This window comes from Mobula hypostoma, chromosome 8, assembly GCF_963921235.1.
Source record: "Mobula hypostoma chromosome 8, sMobHyp1.1, whole genome shotgun sequence".
NCBI lineage: Eukaryota > Metazoa > Chordata > Chondrichthyes > Myliobatiformes > Myliobatidae > Mobula > Mobula hypostoma.
In genome coordinates this window covers 9,281,664-9,298,781 of record NC_086104.1, presented here as the reverse complement: position 1 = coordinate 9,298,781, position 17,118 = coordinate 9,281,664, and the positions used below count along the sequence as shown (strand labels likewise).

The following is a 17,118-nucleotide window of genomic DNA, read 5'->3' as shown; positions in this document are numbered from 1 at the left end:
GAATTGTGGTCACTGTTTCCTAACTGCTCATCCACTGAAGGGTCAGTCACCTGGCCAGGCTCATTACCCAGCACCAGTCCAGTACAGCCCCTACTCTCATTGAACAGACCTCATATTGATTTAAGGAACCTTCCTGGATCCGCTTAAAAAATTCTGCCCCATCTAGAACATAGAACATAGAATAGTACAGCACAGTACAGGCCCTTCAGCCCACAATGTTGTGCCGACCCTCAAACCCTGCCTCCCATATAAGCCCCCACCTTAAATTCCTCCATATACCTGTCTAGTAGTCTCTTAAACTTCACTAGTGTATCTGCCTCCACCACTGACTCAGGCGGTGTATTCCACGCACTAACAACTCTCCGAGTAAAAAACCTTCCTCTGATATCCCCCTTGAACTTCCCACCCATTACCTTAAAGCCATGTCCTCTTGTATTGAGCAGTGGTGCCCTGGGGAAGAGGCGCTGGCTATCCACTCTACCTATTCCTCTTATTATCTTGTACACCTCTATCATGTCTCCTCTTATCCTCCTTCTCTCCAAAGAGTAAAGCCCTAGCTCTCTTAATCTCTGATCATAATGCATACTCTCTAAACCAGGCAGCATCCTGGTAGATCTCCTCTGTACCCTTTCCAATGCTTACACATCCTTCCTATAGTGAGACAACCAGAACTGGACACAGTACTCCAAATGTGGCCTAACCAGAGTTTTATAGAGCTGCATCATTACATCGCGACTCTTAAACTCTATCCCTCGACTTATGAAAGCTAACACCCCATAAGCTTTCTTAACTACCCTATCCACCTGTGAGGCAACTTTCAGGGATCTGTGGACATGTACTCCCAGATCCCTCTGCTCCTCCACACTACCAAGTATCCTGCCATTTACTTTGTACTCTGCCTTGGAGTTTGTCCTTCCAAAGTATACCACCTCACTCTTCTCTGGGTTGAACTCCATCTGCCACTTCTCAGCCCACTTCTGCATCCTATCAATGTCTCTCTGCAATCTTTGACAATCCTCTACACTATCTACAACACCACCAACCTTTGTGTCATCTGCAAACTTGCCAACCCACCCTTCTATCCCAACATCTAAACCTCTTGCACCAAGAAGGTCCCAGTTTATTAGGGAAATTGAGATTCCCCATGAAAAATCCCTGTTATTTTTACATATTTCCTTAATCTGATTCCTCAGTATCCTGGTGGCTATTAAGAGGTCTCTAGTACAATCCCATCAGTGTGATTGCACTCTTCCTATTCCTGAGTTCCACCCAAATGGACTTAGTGTCTGAACCCTCCATATTTGTCTCCCCTGATTGCAGCTGTAATATTGTCCCTTATTGGTAGTGCAACTCCGCCCCCCCCCTTTTTACCTGCTCCTCTATCTTTTCTAAAGCTTCGAAAACATGGTACATTAATCACTCATTCCTGCCCCTCTCTCAACCAAGTTGCAGAAATGGCTACAGCATCATCGTTCCCTTTACTGATTCATGCTCTAAGTTCATTACTCTTACCCATAATACTCCTAGCATTAAAATATACACACTTCAAACTATCTGACCCACCATGCCTGTCATTTTGATTTTGCCTTTCAATACTTTCCTTGATATCTCCCTTCCAATCTGATCCTTCGCATACATACATGGGGCTTTGTTTCCCAGCCCCCTGCCAAACGAGTAGCATCGGCAAACCACACAGCCAGGACGTTGGGTCCCATCCAGTTCAGGTGCAACCCAACCCTGCTGTACGGGCCACATCTTCACCAGAAAAGATTCCAATGATCCAAGAATTTGAAACCCTCTCCCCTGCACCATCTCTGCAGTCACTCATCTATCTGTGCTATTACTGCATTCCTTCCTGGACCAGCCTGCAGCACTGGGAGTAATCCAGAGATGGCTTCCTTGGAGGTCCCCCTCTTCAGCCACTTTCCTAAATCCATATGCTCACCGTGTAGGACCTCTTCCTCCTTTCTGCCTATGTCATTGGTGCCAATGTGCACGACGACCGCTGGCTGTTCATCCTCCCTTGGGAAAATCCTGCAGCCCCTCTGGACCCTAGCACCTGGGAAGCAAGATGTCATTCTGGTGTCTCTTTAGCAGCCACAGAATTTCCATTCTACCCCCCCACCTCCCGCAGAACTATTGCGTCTCCTATAACAACTGCACTGCATGACTTTACCCTGCCCTGTCAAGCCTCAAAGGCGGCCAGAGTGTCACCTGCCTGGCAGCTGCTGCCATGATCTGATGGGTCATCCTCCCCAGCAGTATCCCTTGTTGCTGAAGGGAATGGCCAAATCATCTTACCTCTCCTTATGAATAAATGAATGACTTTATTAAAATGGTTTTTGTGGTATAACACAACACTAGCAGGAGTTTATTTGGGCCATTGGACCAGTTTCAGTTCTTTAAGGAACGATCCAATCAATCACTTGATTTTTTCCCCCAGTCACTCTGCAATTTTGTTTTCCTTTTTAAATATTTCCTTTGTTCTTTACCCACAGCGAACTATGTTCCAGATGACACAAGAGATTCTTCAGTTGCTGGAAATCTGGAACAACACACAAAGGGGTTGGAGGAAGTCAACGGGTCTGACAGCGTCTGTGTAGGGGAATGAACAGTCGGTGTATTGGGTCAAAACCCTTCACTGAGACTGGAAAAGAAGAGGGGAGACAGTCAGTGTGAAAAGGTGGTCCTGCTGAAGGGTTCAGCACGACTGGAGAGCTGATGAGAGCAGTGGGGGAGGGGTGTGTAAGTGATGGGCAAATGAAATGAGTGAAGTAGGGGAAGGAAAGAGGGTGTTGGGGGAGCTATGTGGGTGTAGGAGGAACTGGGTAGATCAGGAGGAGAGAGAAAAGGGACAGAAGGAGAGAAAATTACCTGAAATTGGAGAATTCAGTGTTTATACCAACAGGCTGTGCACCATCCAGGCAGAATGTAAGGTGCTATTTCTTGTGTTTTTTTTAAATTTCTGATCTTTGACATTTGCAGTATTTTGCATTTTGAGGTGAAATGGAGCAGGTTTCACGAAACACACAAACTTAACCTGTTTTGTCATTCCTAGATATAGAAGAAAAACTCAAAGATAAGAACAAGGTCGACTGATACAAGCCAGACAAGGTCATTCGAGGACCAGATGGACGGATGGAGACATAAATTCTGCCTCATCATCAAAATGGATCCGATGTTTACACCATTAAATCACCTGAATCCATATCATCTGACTAACCAAATCATCCCATCAAAACTAGTTATTAATTCGTAATTAGTAATACTCTTACTTGTGAAGTACAGAAGTTCAGTTTAGGTATGCAATATCTTTGAACACTGGTGAGAACACAGTTTTTCTAGGATCAGTGGTGGTTTTCAGTCAATGTAATCAAGCAAACTGGTTCCTTATCTTCATTGGGTTTGACAAACATACCTGATCTGATCCTTCTCATACTGTTTCTCTGTCAGTCTTCTACCCTCAGTGGTCACTTTATTAGGTACACTTGTACACCAGCTCGTTAATGCAAATATCTAATCAGTCAATCATGTGGCAGCAACTCAATGCATAGTAACATGCGGACTTCATCAAGAGGTTCAGTTGTTGTTCAGACCAAACATCAGAATTGGGAAGAAATGTGATCTGAGTGACTTTGATCTTGGAATGATTGTTGCTGCCAGATGGAGCAGCTTGAGTATCTCAGAAACTGCTGATCTCCTGGGAGTTTGACACACAACGGTTTCTAGAGTTTACAGAGAAAGTTGTGAAAAACAAAAGCGTCCAATGAGTGATAGTTCTGTGGGCAAAGATGCCTTGTTATTGAGAGAGGTCAGAGGAGAATGAGCAGACTGGTTCAAGCTGACAGGAAGGCAACAGTAACTCAAATAACCCAACAGTTCAAAGTTCAAAACTTTACCTTTGTTAGTAAATGGTAACATATATGTACTTTGATTTTTTTTAAACTTTGAACTTTGAACTCCTGTAACACGTGTGCAGAAGTGTATTTCTGAACACGAAACATGTCGAACCTTGAAGTAGATGGGCTACAATCGCAGATGACGACAAATATACATACAATGGTCGCTTTGTTAGGTACATGAGGTGCTGACCAAATACTTATACTTTATTGTTGCCAAACAATTGATACTAGAACGTACGATCATCACAGCGATATTTGATTCTGTGCTTCCCGCTCCCTGGATTACAAATTTATAGTAAATATTAAAAATTTAAATTATAAATCATAAATAGAAAATAGGAAAATGGAAAGTAAGGTAGTGCAAAAAAACCGAGAGGCAGGTCCGGATATTTGGAGGGTACGGCCCAAATCTGGGTCAGGATCCATTCAGCAGTCTTATCACAGTTGGAAAGAAGCTGTTCCCAAATCTGGCCGTACAATTCTTCAAGCTCCTGAGCCTTCTCCCGGAGGGAAGAGGGATGAAAAGTGTGTTGGCTGGGTGGGTTGCGTCCTTGATTATCCTGGCAGCACTGCTCTGACAGTGTGCGGTGTAAAGTGAGTCCAAGGATGGAAGATTGGTTTGTGTGATGTGCTGCGCCATGTTCATGATCTTCTGCAGCTTCTTCCGGTCTTGGGACAGGACAACTTCCATACCAGGTTGTGAGGCACCCTAGAAGAATGCTTTCTACAGTGCATCTATAAAAATTAGTGAGGGTTTTAGGGGACAGGCCAAATTTCTTTAGTTTTCTCAGGAAGTAAAGGCGCTGGTGGGCCTTCTTGGCAGTGAACTCTGCTTGGTTGGACCAAGTCAGATCATTTGTGATATTGACCCTGAGGAACTTAAAGCTTTTGACCAGTTCCACTTGCATGCTACCGATGTAAATTGGGTCGTGTGGTCTGCTACTCCTTCGGAAGTCAACAACCAATTCCTTCGTCTTGCTGACATTGAGGGATAGCATTGAGAAATACTGTGATTACTGAGAAACATACGTTTTCTGCTCCTGCTCAAACTTTCTTTGTCAGTCTTATACATCTGGCCACTCTGTTATGAAGAGCTGCTGTGTTAACATTTCTCTGAGCCTCCTCCAACCCAATGGCAAATGCAGAGATGCAAGGCCTGTTATATTTTAGCAGCAGGGACTGGGAAGAGCCAATTGGATCCAATTTCAACATTTAAGAGAAGTTTGTACAACTATATGGATGGGAGGCGTATGGTCCAAGAGCAGGTCAATGGGACTAGGTAGAATTTTTGGCAGGGACTAGATGGGCTGAAGTACAGCGGTACTCTATGACGCTAAATGCATAATGCAAGGGGGCATAATTTTAAGGTGAAAGTATAGGAGGGATGTCAGAGATAGGTTTTTACACAGAGAGTGGAACACCCTGGCAGGGGTGGTGGTTGTTGTTCATCCATCGTACGTCGATGAGGACCCCGACACCATTATTGATGGTGTCGAGACTAGCGCGTGATTTGGATTTAAGTGAGGGAGAGTTGCACAGCGTCAGCCTCACTCTCTCTTCCCAATTCCCATCTGGATCCAGTGGCAAGACAGAGTCGAGACGGCTGGAGATGGGACTAGGCGCAGTGGATGACCAGGACGTCTTCTGTGTCTTGTCCTGCTCTACACGTTCCACGATGCTTGCAGAGACCGCCTTCTTGACCGTTGGACCTTCCATTGGTCTCGTCTGCTCAATCCGCCGGAGTCTGTCTTCACATGCTGGGATAGACATGTGATCTCACCGAGGGTTTGAGACCCGTCGGCTACGCTCACCTGGTTTAGCCGGCTTGTTGAAACCGTTGATACATTAGGGACTTTAAGAGATTCTGAGGCACATGGATGACAGAAAATTTGGAGTGCTATGTAAGGTGGAAGGGTTAGATTGATCTTAGGATCAGTTAAATGGTCGGCACAACACCGTATGCTAAAGGGCCTGTACTGTGTTGTAGTGTACTATGTTCTATGTTTTAAATGAGCATAGTTCTGGGGTTTAGACATGGTGACCATCTTGAGTGGTGGGGTGGAGATACAACTCTAACAAAGGAGGTGTAAGGCGCTCCTTTCCTCTACTAGCCTGCAGGTCACTTGTAGTCCCCAATCAGGCTCATGTGAAGCCATGGGGGCAGGTCATAAGAGCATCTGATGCGTAACACAAGTCCTGGTTATGTGACCACTGCTGCCAGACAAAGTATTGATAATGGTTGAGGTCACCCATCTTGTAAAGTCCCTGCCCAGAAGAAGGCATTGGCATATCACTACCATAAAAAAAGTTGCTAAGAAAATCATGGTCATGGGAAGACAAAGATTGCCCATGTCATATGACCTGGCACATAATGACGACAAAGATCTTATTTTCAAGTGAAGATGTTTTTGATGGAAAAGAGCATGGTGTTTAGACATGTCAGTCCATGGCTTCCTCTACTACTGCGAGTGAGGCCACACTCAGGTTGGAGAAGCAACACCTTATACTCCATCTGGGTAGCTTCCAAGCTGTTGGGATGAACATCAAATTCCCAAACCTGGTAATGGCACCCCCCCCCCATTTCACCATTCCCTATTCCCAATTCCCTCTTTCAGTTCACCTCCTTATCTGCCCATCACCTCTCTCTGGTGCTTCTCCCCCTTCCCTTTCTTCCATAGTCTTCTACTCTCTCCTCTCAGATTCCTCCTTCTCCAACCCTTTATCTCTTTCACCAATCCAGTTCTTAGCTCTTTACTTCACAACTCCCCCTCTCCTGGTTTCACCTGTCTCCTGCCCGTTGTACTCCTTCCTCCCTTTCCCTGCATTCTAACTCTGACTTCTCATCTTTTTCTCCAGTGCTGATGAAGAGCCCGGCCTGAAACGGCAACTGTTTACACTTTTCCATAGATGCTGCCTGACCCATTGAGTTCCTGCAGCATTTTGTGTGTGTTACTTTGGTTTCCAGCATCTGCAGAGTTTCTCTTGTTTGTGCTATCCTGTTGCACTTCTTGGTCACAGATTAGCCTAAGTAAATAACTGATATGTATTTTATAGAAGGCGTACACTGCAGCCACAGTGGAGAACATGAGTGACTCAGGGTGGTGAACAGGAAGATGATCACATAGCCTGTCTTGTTCTGTACATTGACGGACTTATTCAGTGTTGTTGAACATGCTTTCAAAGGTTCAATGGCTCCATTTAACATCGCAGAATGTATGCAGCATACGAGCTGAAATTCTGGCTCTTCGCAGTCACCCATGAAACAGAAGAAACACCCCAAAGAGTGAATGACAGAAAAACGTTAGAACACCAAAGCCTCCGCTCCCCCTCCACGCACAAGCAGCAGCAAAACATCAACACTCCCCCTCTCCCCACTTGTTCTAGCAGAAGGCATTAGCCCTCCACTACCCATCATACAAGCAACAGTAAAGCCCCCAAAGAGACCATGATCTAGAATCCATCAAACTCCACATTCAGGCAAAACTAAGAATATTCTATTCCTCTCCTGAGTTGAGCCTTGTCCATTTGTGGTGTTGGGAGATAAGTCACCTGCTACCTATAACTCAGCTTCAGACCTGTCTTTGTGGCCTCTGGGTTGGCTTAGTTGAGTTTTTGATGAATGTTGAAAGCTGGTGCGTTGATGGTGGGGAACTGGAAGATGATGATACCATTGAACACTAAGTGTAGATGGTGCCACGCAGCAGATGGTCATGATTTGGCCCTTCTGTGGGGCATACACTACACGCCAACTGAACAGATCACGGCTCCTTATAGACACAAGAGATTCTGCAGATGCTGGAAATTTTCAGCAACACACACACAAAATGTTGGGGGAACTGGGCAGATTGGGCAGCATCTATGGAGGGGAATAAATAGTCGGTGTTTCAGCCTAGGTCCTTCAGCTCCTCATAGTTATTTCCTGATTCTTTTCATGTGATGAGGCTGTCTGTTTCCGCCCCTCTCCCCCCACCCCATTTCACACGTGAGCTCCTGGTGTCCACATCAGGTGGAAAAAAATCCTTCCTCAAAGCCTGTGCTTCAATTAACAAATGGAAAGGAGGGTATGGTTCAGGTGCAAGTTGAATGGAAGAGACAGAATAATAGTTCAAAAGGGACTAAATTGTCTGAAGGCCTCTTTATGTGCTGTACTGCTCTATGAATTAAATCTCTGTCCACCAGTTATAAGACCATAAGACCACGAGACGTAAGATCAGAATTGGGCCTATCAGTGAATCAGGTCTCCTCCACTATTCCATCGTGGCTGACTTATTATCCCTCTCAACCCCTTTCTTTTGCCTTATCCCCATACCCTTTCACACTCTGACCAACCAAGAATCTATCAACCTCTACTTTAAATATCCTCAACAACTTGGCCTTCACACCCATCCATGGCAACAAATTCCACAGATACACCACCACTAGCTAAAAAAATTCCTTTTCATCTTGGTTCTGAAAAGACATCCCTATATTCTGAGGCTGTGTCCTCTGGTCTTAGGCTTCCCCCTCTATAGGAAACATCCATCCTTTCCAAATCCACTTTATCTAGGCCTTTCAAGATTCGCTAGGTTTCAATGAGATCACACCTCATTTTTCTAAACCCCAGTGAATGCAGACCGAGAGTCATCAAACACTCCTCATACGTTAGTTGTTTAATTCCCAGAATCATTCTCACTAACCTCCTCTGGAACCTCTCCAATACCAGCACATCCTTTCTGAGATAAGGGGCCCAAGTCTGCTCACAATACTCCAAGTGCAGCCTGACCAATGCTTTATAAGGCCTCAGCATTACATCCTTGCTCTGATATTCTAGTCTTCAAAATGAATAACATGGAATGTGCTTTCCTTGCCAATAAGCTGGAGGAATTCAGCAGGTCAGGCAGCATCTATAGATGAAAATGAACAGTCAATGTTTCCAGCCAAGACTCTTCATTAGGATGTCCTGATGAAGGAAAATACAACACTGGCTGCTGTTTTCCCTCCAGAGATGCTGCTTGATGAGTTGACTTCTTCCTGCATTTTGTGTCATCAGGATTTCCAGCACTGGCAGTTTCTGTTGTGTCACCAGAGGGTGAGGCAAGACCTGACAGAAGTTTATAAAAATTATAAGACCATAAGACGTAGGAGCAGGATTGGACCATTTGGCCCATCAAATCTTCTCTGCCATTCCATCAAGGCTGATTTATTATCCCATTCTCCTGCCTTCTCCCCATACCTCTGGCACCTTCACTAACTGATCAACCTCTGCTTTAAATATACCCATTGACTTGGCCTCCAGAGCCATCTGTCGATGTATTCCACAGATTCAATTCCATATAGCCATATAACAATTACAGCACGGAAACAGGCCATCTCAGCCCTTCTATTCCATACGGAACTCCCACCTAGTCTCACCGACCTGCACTCAGCCCATAATCCTCCATTCCAGAAATTCAATTCCTCCAACTCTGTTCTAAAGGGGCCTCCTTCTTCTACTCTGAGGCTGCACTCCCCCATTACCAGAAACATCCTCTCCATATCTACTTTTTATACCTTTCAATATTTGATACGTTTCGATGAGATCCCCCTTCATTCTACTAAATTCCAGCGAATACAGACCCAGAGCGATCAAACGCTCTTCATACATTAACCCTTAATATACCTCCTTCTCCTTGGTGAACACTGATACAGGGTTCTCATTTTAGGATCTGCTCTAGTTCCACGCATAAGTTCCCCAGCTACTTTCTTGTTCTTACTATGCAAAAGTCATAGGCATACTAGATGTTTTATATGGTTTCAGATGGTACGGCCTCCACAGAGCCCTGATCTCAACATCATCCGGGCTGCCTGGGATCACCTGCAGAGAAAGAAGCAAGCGCAACAGTCAAAGTCTGCAGAAGAACTGTGGCAAGTTCCCTAAGATGCTTGGAACAACCTACTAGCTGATTTTCTTATAAAACTGCAAAACAGCATATCTAAGTGATTTGATGCAGTTTTAAAGGCATACTAGGTATTGATCTGATTTACTTTTTACTGCTCTTCAGAACAAATTTTAGAAATTTTTGATTTCACTGTTTTGGAAAGCATCTTCACTTTACAGAATTGTGTTTTTATACAAGTCACTAAGTCTTTTGCACATTACTGTACGTATAACATGAACATAGAGCATTGAACATTACATCACATCTGCCTTTGGAGTGGGTCCTTCCCGGGAAACTGGGTCAGGCAGCAGTTGAGGTCCGTTCACTCACTCCTCCTTAACAGCATCTGCCCCAGGGAAACTGAAGTACCATTCTAATTGTGAAAGGCAGCCTGAAACACCTGCTTTGCAGTGTTAGACATAGAACATTACAGTGCAGAACAGGCTCACGGCTCACAATGTACCAACTTTCTAACCTACTCTAAGATCAATTTAATCCTTCCCTCCTACATCGCGCTCCATTGTTCTTATCATTCATTCCTTAGCCAGAGGACGGTGAATCTGTGGAATTCGTTGCCGCAGACAGCTGGGGAGGCCAAGTCATTGGGTATATTCAATCCCAAAGTTGATAGGTTCTTGATTAGTCAAGGCATCAAAAGTTACAGGGAGAAAGCTGGAGAATGGTTTTGAGAGGGATAATAAATCAGCAGAGTGGATTCAATGAGCTGAAGGGCCTAATTCCATTTATTTGTCTAATGGGAAAAAAGAGGGCCATGTTGATATTCAGAGGCACGTCAATATTACGGTAAGAAGCAAGAGATGCTGTCTTGGAAATCAGTGGATGTCCACAGCTTGATGGGATCTCTCCCAGGATACTGAGAGATACAGGGAGGAACTGCTGGGGTCCTGACAGAGATCTCTGCGTCGTCGTTAGCTATGGCTGGAGTTCTGAAAGACTGGAGAAGATCCAAGGCTGTTCCTTGGTTTAAGAATGGTACTGAGGACAAGCTGTAGACTAGTGAGCCTAACATCAGTGAAGGGAAATAATCTGAGAAGATCCATAGGGTCAGGATTTACCTGCTTCTGGGAGAACATGGACCTACCAGGGATGGTCAGTATTGACTTTGTGTGTGCCGCACAAATTTGATTGAGTCTTTTGAGGATAGTGGATGAGGGTAGCACAGTAGATGTTGTCTACACAGACTTCAGTAAATCATTTAAGGTCTCTCATGGCAGGCTGGTCTTGAAGATTAAGACATATAGGATCCATGAAGAATGCTAAATTTGATACAAAATTGGCTTAAGTCAGAGAAGAATCAGGATCAGGTTTAATATGACTGACATGCTGTATGTCATGAAATTCATTGCAATACAATGCAATGCATAAAAATTAGAGTAAGTTCCAATAAGAATATATAAAACATATAGTGCAAAAAGAGAACAAAATAATGAGGTCGTGCCCATGGGGTCTATTCCGTTCGCATGGGCTGATCTGCCCCACACAGGTGCACAGTATTCTGCAGGTGCAGGTGCATAGCAGAGTGCTAGGGCAGTTGACTCTAAGTGTGAGCATTAGCTCCCCATTTCATGCCTTCTAATTTTTTCAAGAGAGAATTGTGAGAGCCAACTTTCCTTCGAAGTTTTTGGATGTGGGTGGCAAATGAGAGCGCCCTATCCAGTGTCACACCCAGGTAAATTGGAGTCGGATGGTGTTCGAGCTCCTCCCCACACCAGAAGATCTTGAGTTTCCGAACTGCTTCTCAATTCCTCAGGTGAAATGCACACACTTGAGTTTTTGATGGATTTGGGTTCAGAGACCATTTTTCATAATACTGTTTCATTGCATCGAGGACTGCTGTAAGTCGTACTTCAACTTATTGGAAGGAGTTAGCTTATGTTGCTATGCATAGGCCGTCTGCATAGATAAACCTGCGTGTGTTAGGAAAGGTTGGTTGGTCGTTTGTGTAAACATTAAATAGTAAAGGGGCCAAGACTGATCCCTGTGGTAGTCCGTTCTTTTGTGGACACCACCTACTCTTAATTCCATTCATTTCTACATAAAATCTGCAATTTTCTAGGAGGCTTCTTATTACTTTGACTGTGGTTTCGTTCTTTAACATTTTAGATAATTTCAGTAGAAGGCCTCTGTGATTCACAGTGTCGTATGCTGCTGTTAAGTCAACGAATACTGCCCCTGTAATTTGTCGCATTTCAAAGCCATCCTCAATATACTGGGTTAAGTTCAGGACTTGACCGCAGCAAGAGCGGCCTGACCTGAACCCGGCTTGGTCTAGTGTTAGATCTTTGATATTCTTTAGGGGGATATTCTTTTCAGTATGAGTCTCTCATAGAGTTTATAGACAGTGCAGAGCAAGGAAATCGGTCTGTAATTTTTAGGAATGTTGGAGTCTTTATTGGGTTTTAGGAAAGCAACAACTTTGGCTCTTCTCCACTTTTTAGGTATTTTAAATGATCTTAGGCAACAGTTAAAAAGGTTCAGAAGCCAGTGGAGTGCTTTAGGTCCAAGATGTTTAAGGAATTCATTAAGAATCCCATCTATGCCAGCAGCTTTGTTGGATTTTAGCTGCTTAACGAAGCCTGCTGAATAATTACGGGCACACTGCCCCACACCCACTAACATCATTTACAGACTTGCAGGCATTGCTCCCCCAGAGATCTGAAGACACACTACAACAAAAATTGAAAAAGGTAAACAGAACTCGGATCCACGACACCCACTACATCATCACGTGCCAGTTTCCAACCACCTAAAGTCAAGGAAAAGCTTTGCTACAGTGGAGGGACTACTGCATGGAACATCCCTCCAAACATACAGGATTGACCTCTGGCAACAAACAGAAGCCAGAACCCCACCAAACAATACTGTGCAAGACCCCACAGAAATGTTACCAGAGGGGGCACTGCTTGACAGACGGAAGTGGTGCACTCTCAACAGAGCGAGAGCGGGAGGTGGTAGGACGGAAGACAATATGGTGAAGTGGGGTTTAAAGAGCAGCGAGTCCTGTAAGTGTGGCGAAAGGGTGCAGTACATTGAACATGTTCTGTGCAATTGCCCACTCTCACCTGATTTAGCTCACCTGCTCAACATCAACCAAACAACACTAGAGTGGCTGGCTGTCTGTCTGGTGTGACAAGCTATGAATGACAGTGCCCATAGGAAATCTGATAGTGGAGGAGAAGAAACCATTCTTAAAACCTTCAGACTCCTATGCGTCCTCCCTGATGGTGGCATTGAAAAGAGGGCATTTGCTAGATATTGACAGTGCTTCATGATGGATGCTTCCTTTTTGCGGCGTCATCTTTTGAAGATATCCTCAACAGTCGGGAGGCTAATGCCCACGATGGAACTGGTTGAGTTTGTAACCGTCTGCAGTATTTCCAATCCTGTGCATTGGAGTCTCCATACCAGATGGTGATGCACCACGTCTGAATACTCACCACCTTACATCTGTAGAATCTTCAGTACATACCAAATCTCCGAGCCTGATGGTTGAGTCGTAATAACTGTTTTTGAACCTGGTGGTGTGAGTCCTGAGGCTCTTGGATCTACTACCTAATGGCAACAGTGGGAAAAGACCGTGACCTGGGTGCTGGGGATCACTGATGGTGGATGCTGCTTTCCTGAAACAGCATTTCATGTGGATGTGCTCACTGGTTGAGGAGGGTTTTACCCGTGATGTACTAGGCATTAGTGTTCCCATACCAGGCTGTGATGCTGCCAGTCAATGTATTCGATAATATCAGTAGTCAATATAAATGGTAGTACACGGACGAGCTGTCAGAGGAAGTGGTTGACGCAGGTACAATAGTATAATTGAAGAAGCACTTGGAGGGGCGAGGTTTAGAGGAATATGGGCGAAATGCAGGACATTGGGTCTAGATGTGTGAGCACCATAACAGCATGCACTGGTGGGGCTGAAGGGCCTCTAATGCTTTATGACTCATATGGAGCATTAACTCTAGGATGGACCTCTTGGTCTTCAGTGGTGTAAATTTGATCAGTCTATACCCTTGCATTCAATAACTACAGTTCTATGATAGGCTTTAAAGAGGGTGCAGAGAAAGTTCACGAGGATGCTGCCTTCATTAGAGTGTATGTGTTATGAGAAGAGGTTGGACAAACTTGGGTTCTTTTCTCCGGAGCGTTGGAGGTGGAGAAGTTTACAAAATTATGAAAAACACAGAGTAGCAGTCGGTCTGTATTTTCTGAGGGAGAAATAAAAAAATGACTGTAAGTTATAATAATAGTGTAAAAGAAGAACCGTGAGTTAGTGTTCATTGGTTCATGGACTGTTCAGAAATCTGATACAGAGGGGAAGAAGTTCCTCTACTTTTCTCTACTTATCTTTAATGGATGTCCTCTGGTCTTGGCCAGTGCTCGCACTTGGAAAGTGGAGCTGTCTGTCCACTCTGACTAAGCCTCATACTTTGTGGTTTGTATGTTTTGGACTTTCTCCCCTCTGATCGAGCATTGGGCTGTGTCTCTCTGTAGAAATGGCTCTAACCTAACTGCTTGGAAATACTATCCAAATACTAACCACCTGTAGATTTTTGCCAACATGCCCACCATGTTATTAGTTGCAATCAAAGCCAATCATGTGCAGAATCCAATATACAAAAGAACATATGAATCAGATTTTATGATGCCCATCACGGATAATGGTTATTGGTGACAATTGACATGTGGCTATTGTTGGGACACTTAGCTCTGTGACTCTGACTGTGTTGCTGGGATTTGAGGACCTGGGTTTAGGGAAAGGATGAATAGATTAAGTTGAGAGGAAGAGAAAGGGAGGGGGAGAGACAGAAAGAAACAGAAAGAAGAGGAGAGGAAAGGGGAGAAAGAGAGGGCAAGAGAGTGCAGAAGAAAGAGAGAGAGGAAGAGAATGAGAGAGAGAAAGCGGAGAGTAGGAAAGAGAAAGAAAAGGAGAGAGAAAGAGAGGGAGAGAGAGAGAAAGAAGGAGAGAGAGAGAGGGAGAGAGAGTGAAAGCGAATAGTGTTATTTGAATGAGGGGAGATTTGACTGAGGTATACAAAATTATGAAGGGTATAGATAGGCTAAGTGCAAGCAGGCTTTTTTCCACTGAGGTTGGGTGTGACTAGAACTAGAGGTCATAGGTTAAGCACGGAGAGTGAAACACATAAGGCGGAACTTCACTCAGTTGGTGGCGTGAGTGTGGAATGAGCTACCAGAGGGAATGTTGGATTCAGGTTTGTTTGCAACATTTAAGAGAGGTTTGAACAAGTACATGGACAGGAGGGATAGGGAAAGCTTTGGTCCAGGTGCGGTTAGATGGGATTAGGCAGAAAACAGGGCAGCATGGAACAGATGAGCCAAATGGCCGTTCTCTGTGCTGTTCTGCTCTGTGATTCTATGACTCTATGTTTAATCATCACGTGTGCATAAAGGAAATGGAAACTATCCCCAGCTTACTTTCCCTGTTGTGTTGAAATTCACTTCAAATTCAAGCAATAAATAGATCTGTAACATGACTGAATTAGAGTATTTATTTTAGTTTGGGGGACATTATTCCTCATGCCCTCTGAAGTTTTAAAGTGTCAATGTCAGCAGGCAATCGACTCAGACTCAGCAATGCGGCCCCCTGTAACATGGACTACGTCATTTCCTTAAGACCATAAGACCATACAACATAGGAACTGAAATAGATCTTTCTTTATCAATCTTTTTATTAATTTAAAAAAGTACATATATACAAACAAGAGGAGAATTATCTCAAGTATCTATATCGATAACAATACATAAAATAAACATTATCAAGATCATACATAGTATTAATTTAATAGTATATAATAAAAAATAAGATAATCAATTCACGAGGAATTCTGCAGATGCTGGAAATTCAAGCAACATTCCCATTCTCATTCTGATATGTCTATCCACGGCCTCCTCTACTGTAAAGACGAAGCTACACTCAGGTTGGAGGAACACCTTATATTCCGTCTGGGTAGCCTCCAACCTGATGGCATGAACATTGACTTCTCAAACTTCTGCTAATGCCCTACCTCCCTCTCGTACCCCATCTGTTATTTATTTATATACACACATTATTTCTCTCTCTCTCCTTTTTCTCTCTCTGTCCCTCTGACTATACCCTTTGCCCATCCTCTGGGTTTCCCCCCCCTCCCCTTTTCCTTCTTCCCGGACCTCCTGTCCCATGATCCTCTCATATCCCTTTTGCCAATCACCTGTCCAGCTCTTGGCTCCATCCCTCCCCCTCCTGTCTTCTCCTATCATTTTGGATCTCCCTCTCCCCTTCCCACTCCCACTTTCAAATCTCTTACTAGCTCTTCTTTCAGTTAGTCCTGACGAAGGGTCACGGCCCGAAACATCGACTGTACCTCTTCCTAGAGATGCTGCCTGGTCTGCTGCATTCACCAGCAACTTTGATGTGTGTTGAGATAATCAATTCTCCTCTTATCATTTCATACAAAGAGAAAACAATAAAGAAACTTTTATAATTTTTATATATATAAAAAAACACTGTTCTCCATAAACAAAAACAAAAAATTTAAAAAAGGGGGGGGGGACTGGGCAGCCCATACTGAGAGTAAAAACAAGAAAAAAGAGAAACTTTCTGATCAAATCCAAAGTTTCGAGAAAGTAACTGGAAGAGCAATAAAATCAAACCATATTAAAATATTGAATAAAAAGTCAAACAACAGGAATTCTGCAGATGCTGGAAATTCAAGCAACATACATCAAAGTTGCTGGTGAACGCAGCAGGCCAATAAAAAGTCGCCAGGTTTCTTCAAATTTAAAGGATGTATCAAATGTTTGACTTCTTATTTTCTCTAAACTTAGACAGGACATAATGGAGGACAGCCAATAAAAAACATAGGTGGATTAGAGTCCTTCCATTTAAGCAAAGTGGCTCTCCTACCCAATAAAGTTGTAAAAGCTATCATCTGTTGAGCGGAAACAGGAATATATCCTGCTTCCGGTGGAATGATCCCAAAAATTGCTGTAAATAAATTCGGTTGTACGTCCAAATTCAAGACTTTTGATAAAGTTTGAAAGATATCTTTCCAAAATTTATCTATCTCGATACAAGACCAAAACTTATGAGTTAAAGTAGCCACCTCAATATTACATCTGTCGCAAATAAGATTAATATTGGGAAAAATACAGGCTAATTTGTCCTTTGACATATGTGCCCGATGTACTACCTTGAACTGTATCGAGGAATGACGGGCACAAATAGATGAAGTACTTACCAAATGAAAAATTTTATCCCATTGATTACAGTATCTGAAAGTGACTCTCGAAATTCCAATTCC

The 17,118-nt window shown here is 43.7% G+C and overlaps 1 protein-coding gene across 3 annotated transcripts in view; it reads left to right on the top strand.

Moving 5' to 3' along the window:
• The window catches only part of aig1 (androgen-induced 1 (H. sapiens)), a 265,682-nt gene extending 250,382 nt beyond the window's left edge, over positions 1-15,300 (top strand). For all 3 annotated transcript variants that reach the window (XM_063055447.1, XM_063055448.1, XM_063055446.1), the window contains one exon: positions 3,059-15,300. In XM_063055447.1, the coding sequence (XP_062911517.1) occupies positions 3,059-3,099 (41 nt within the window). In that variant the 3' untranslated portion in view covers positions 3,100-15,300. The remainder of the gene's footprint in view (positions 1-3,058) is intronic.
• The last annotated feature ends 1,818 nt before the right edge of the window (positions 15,301-17,118 follow it).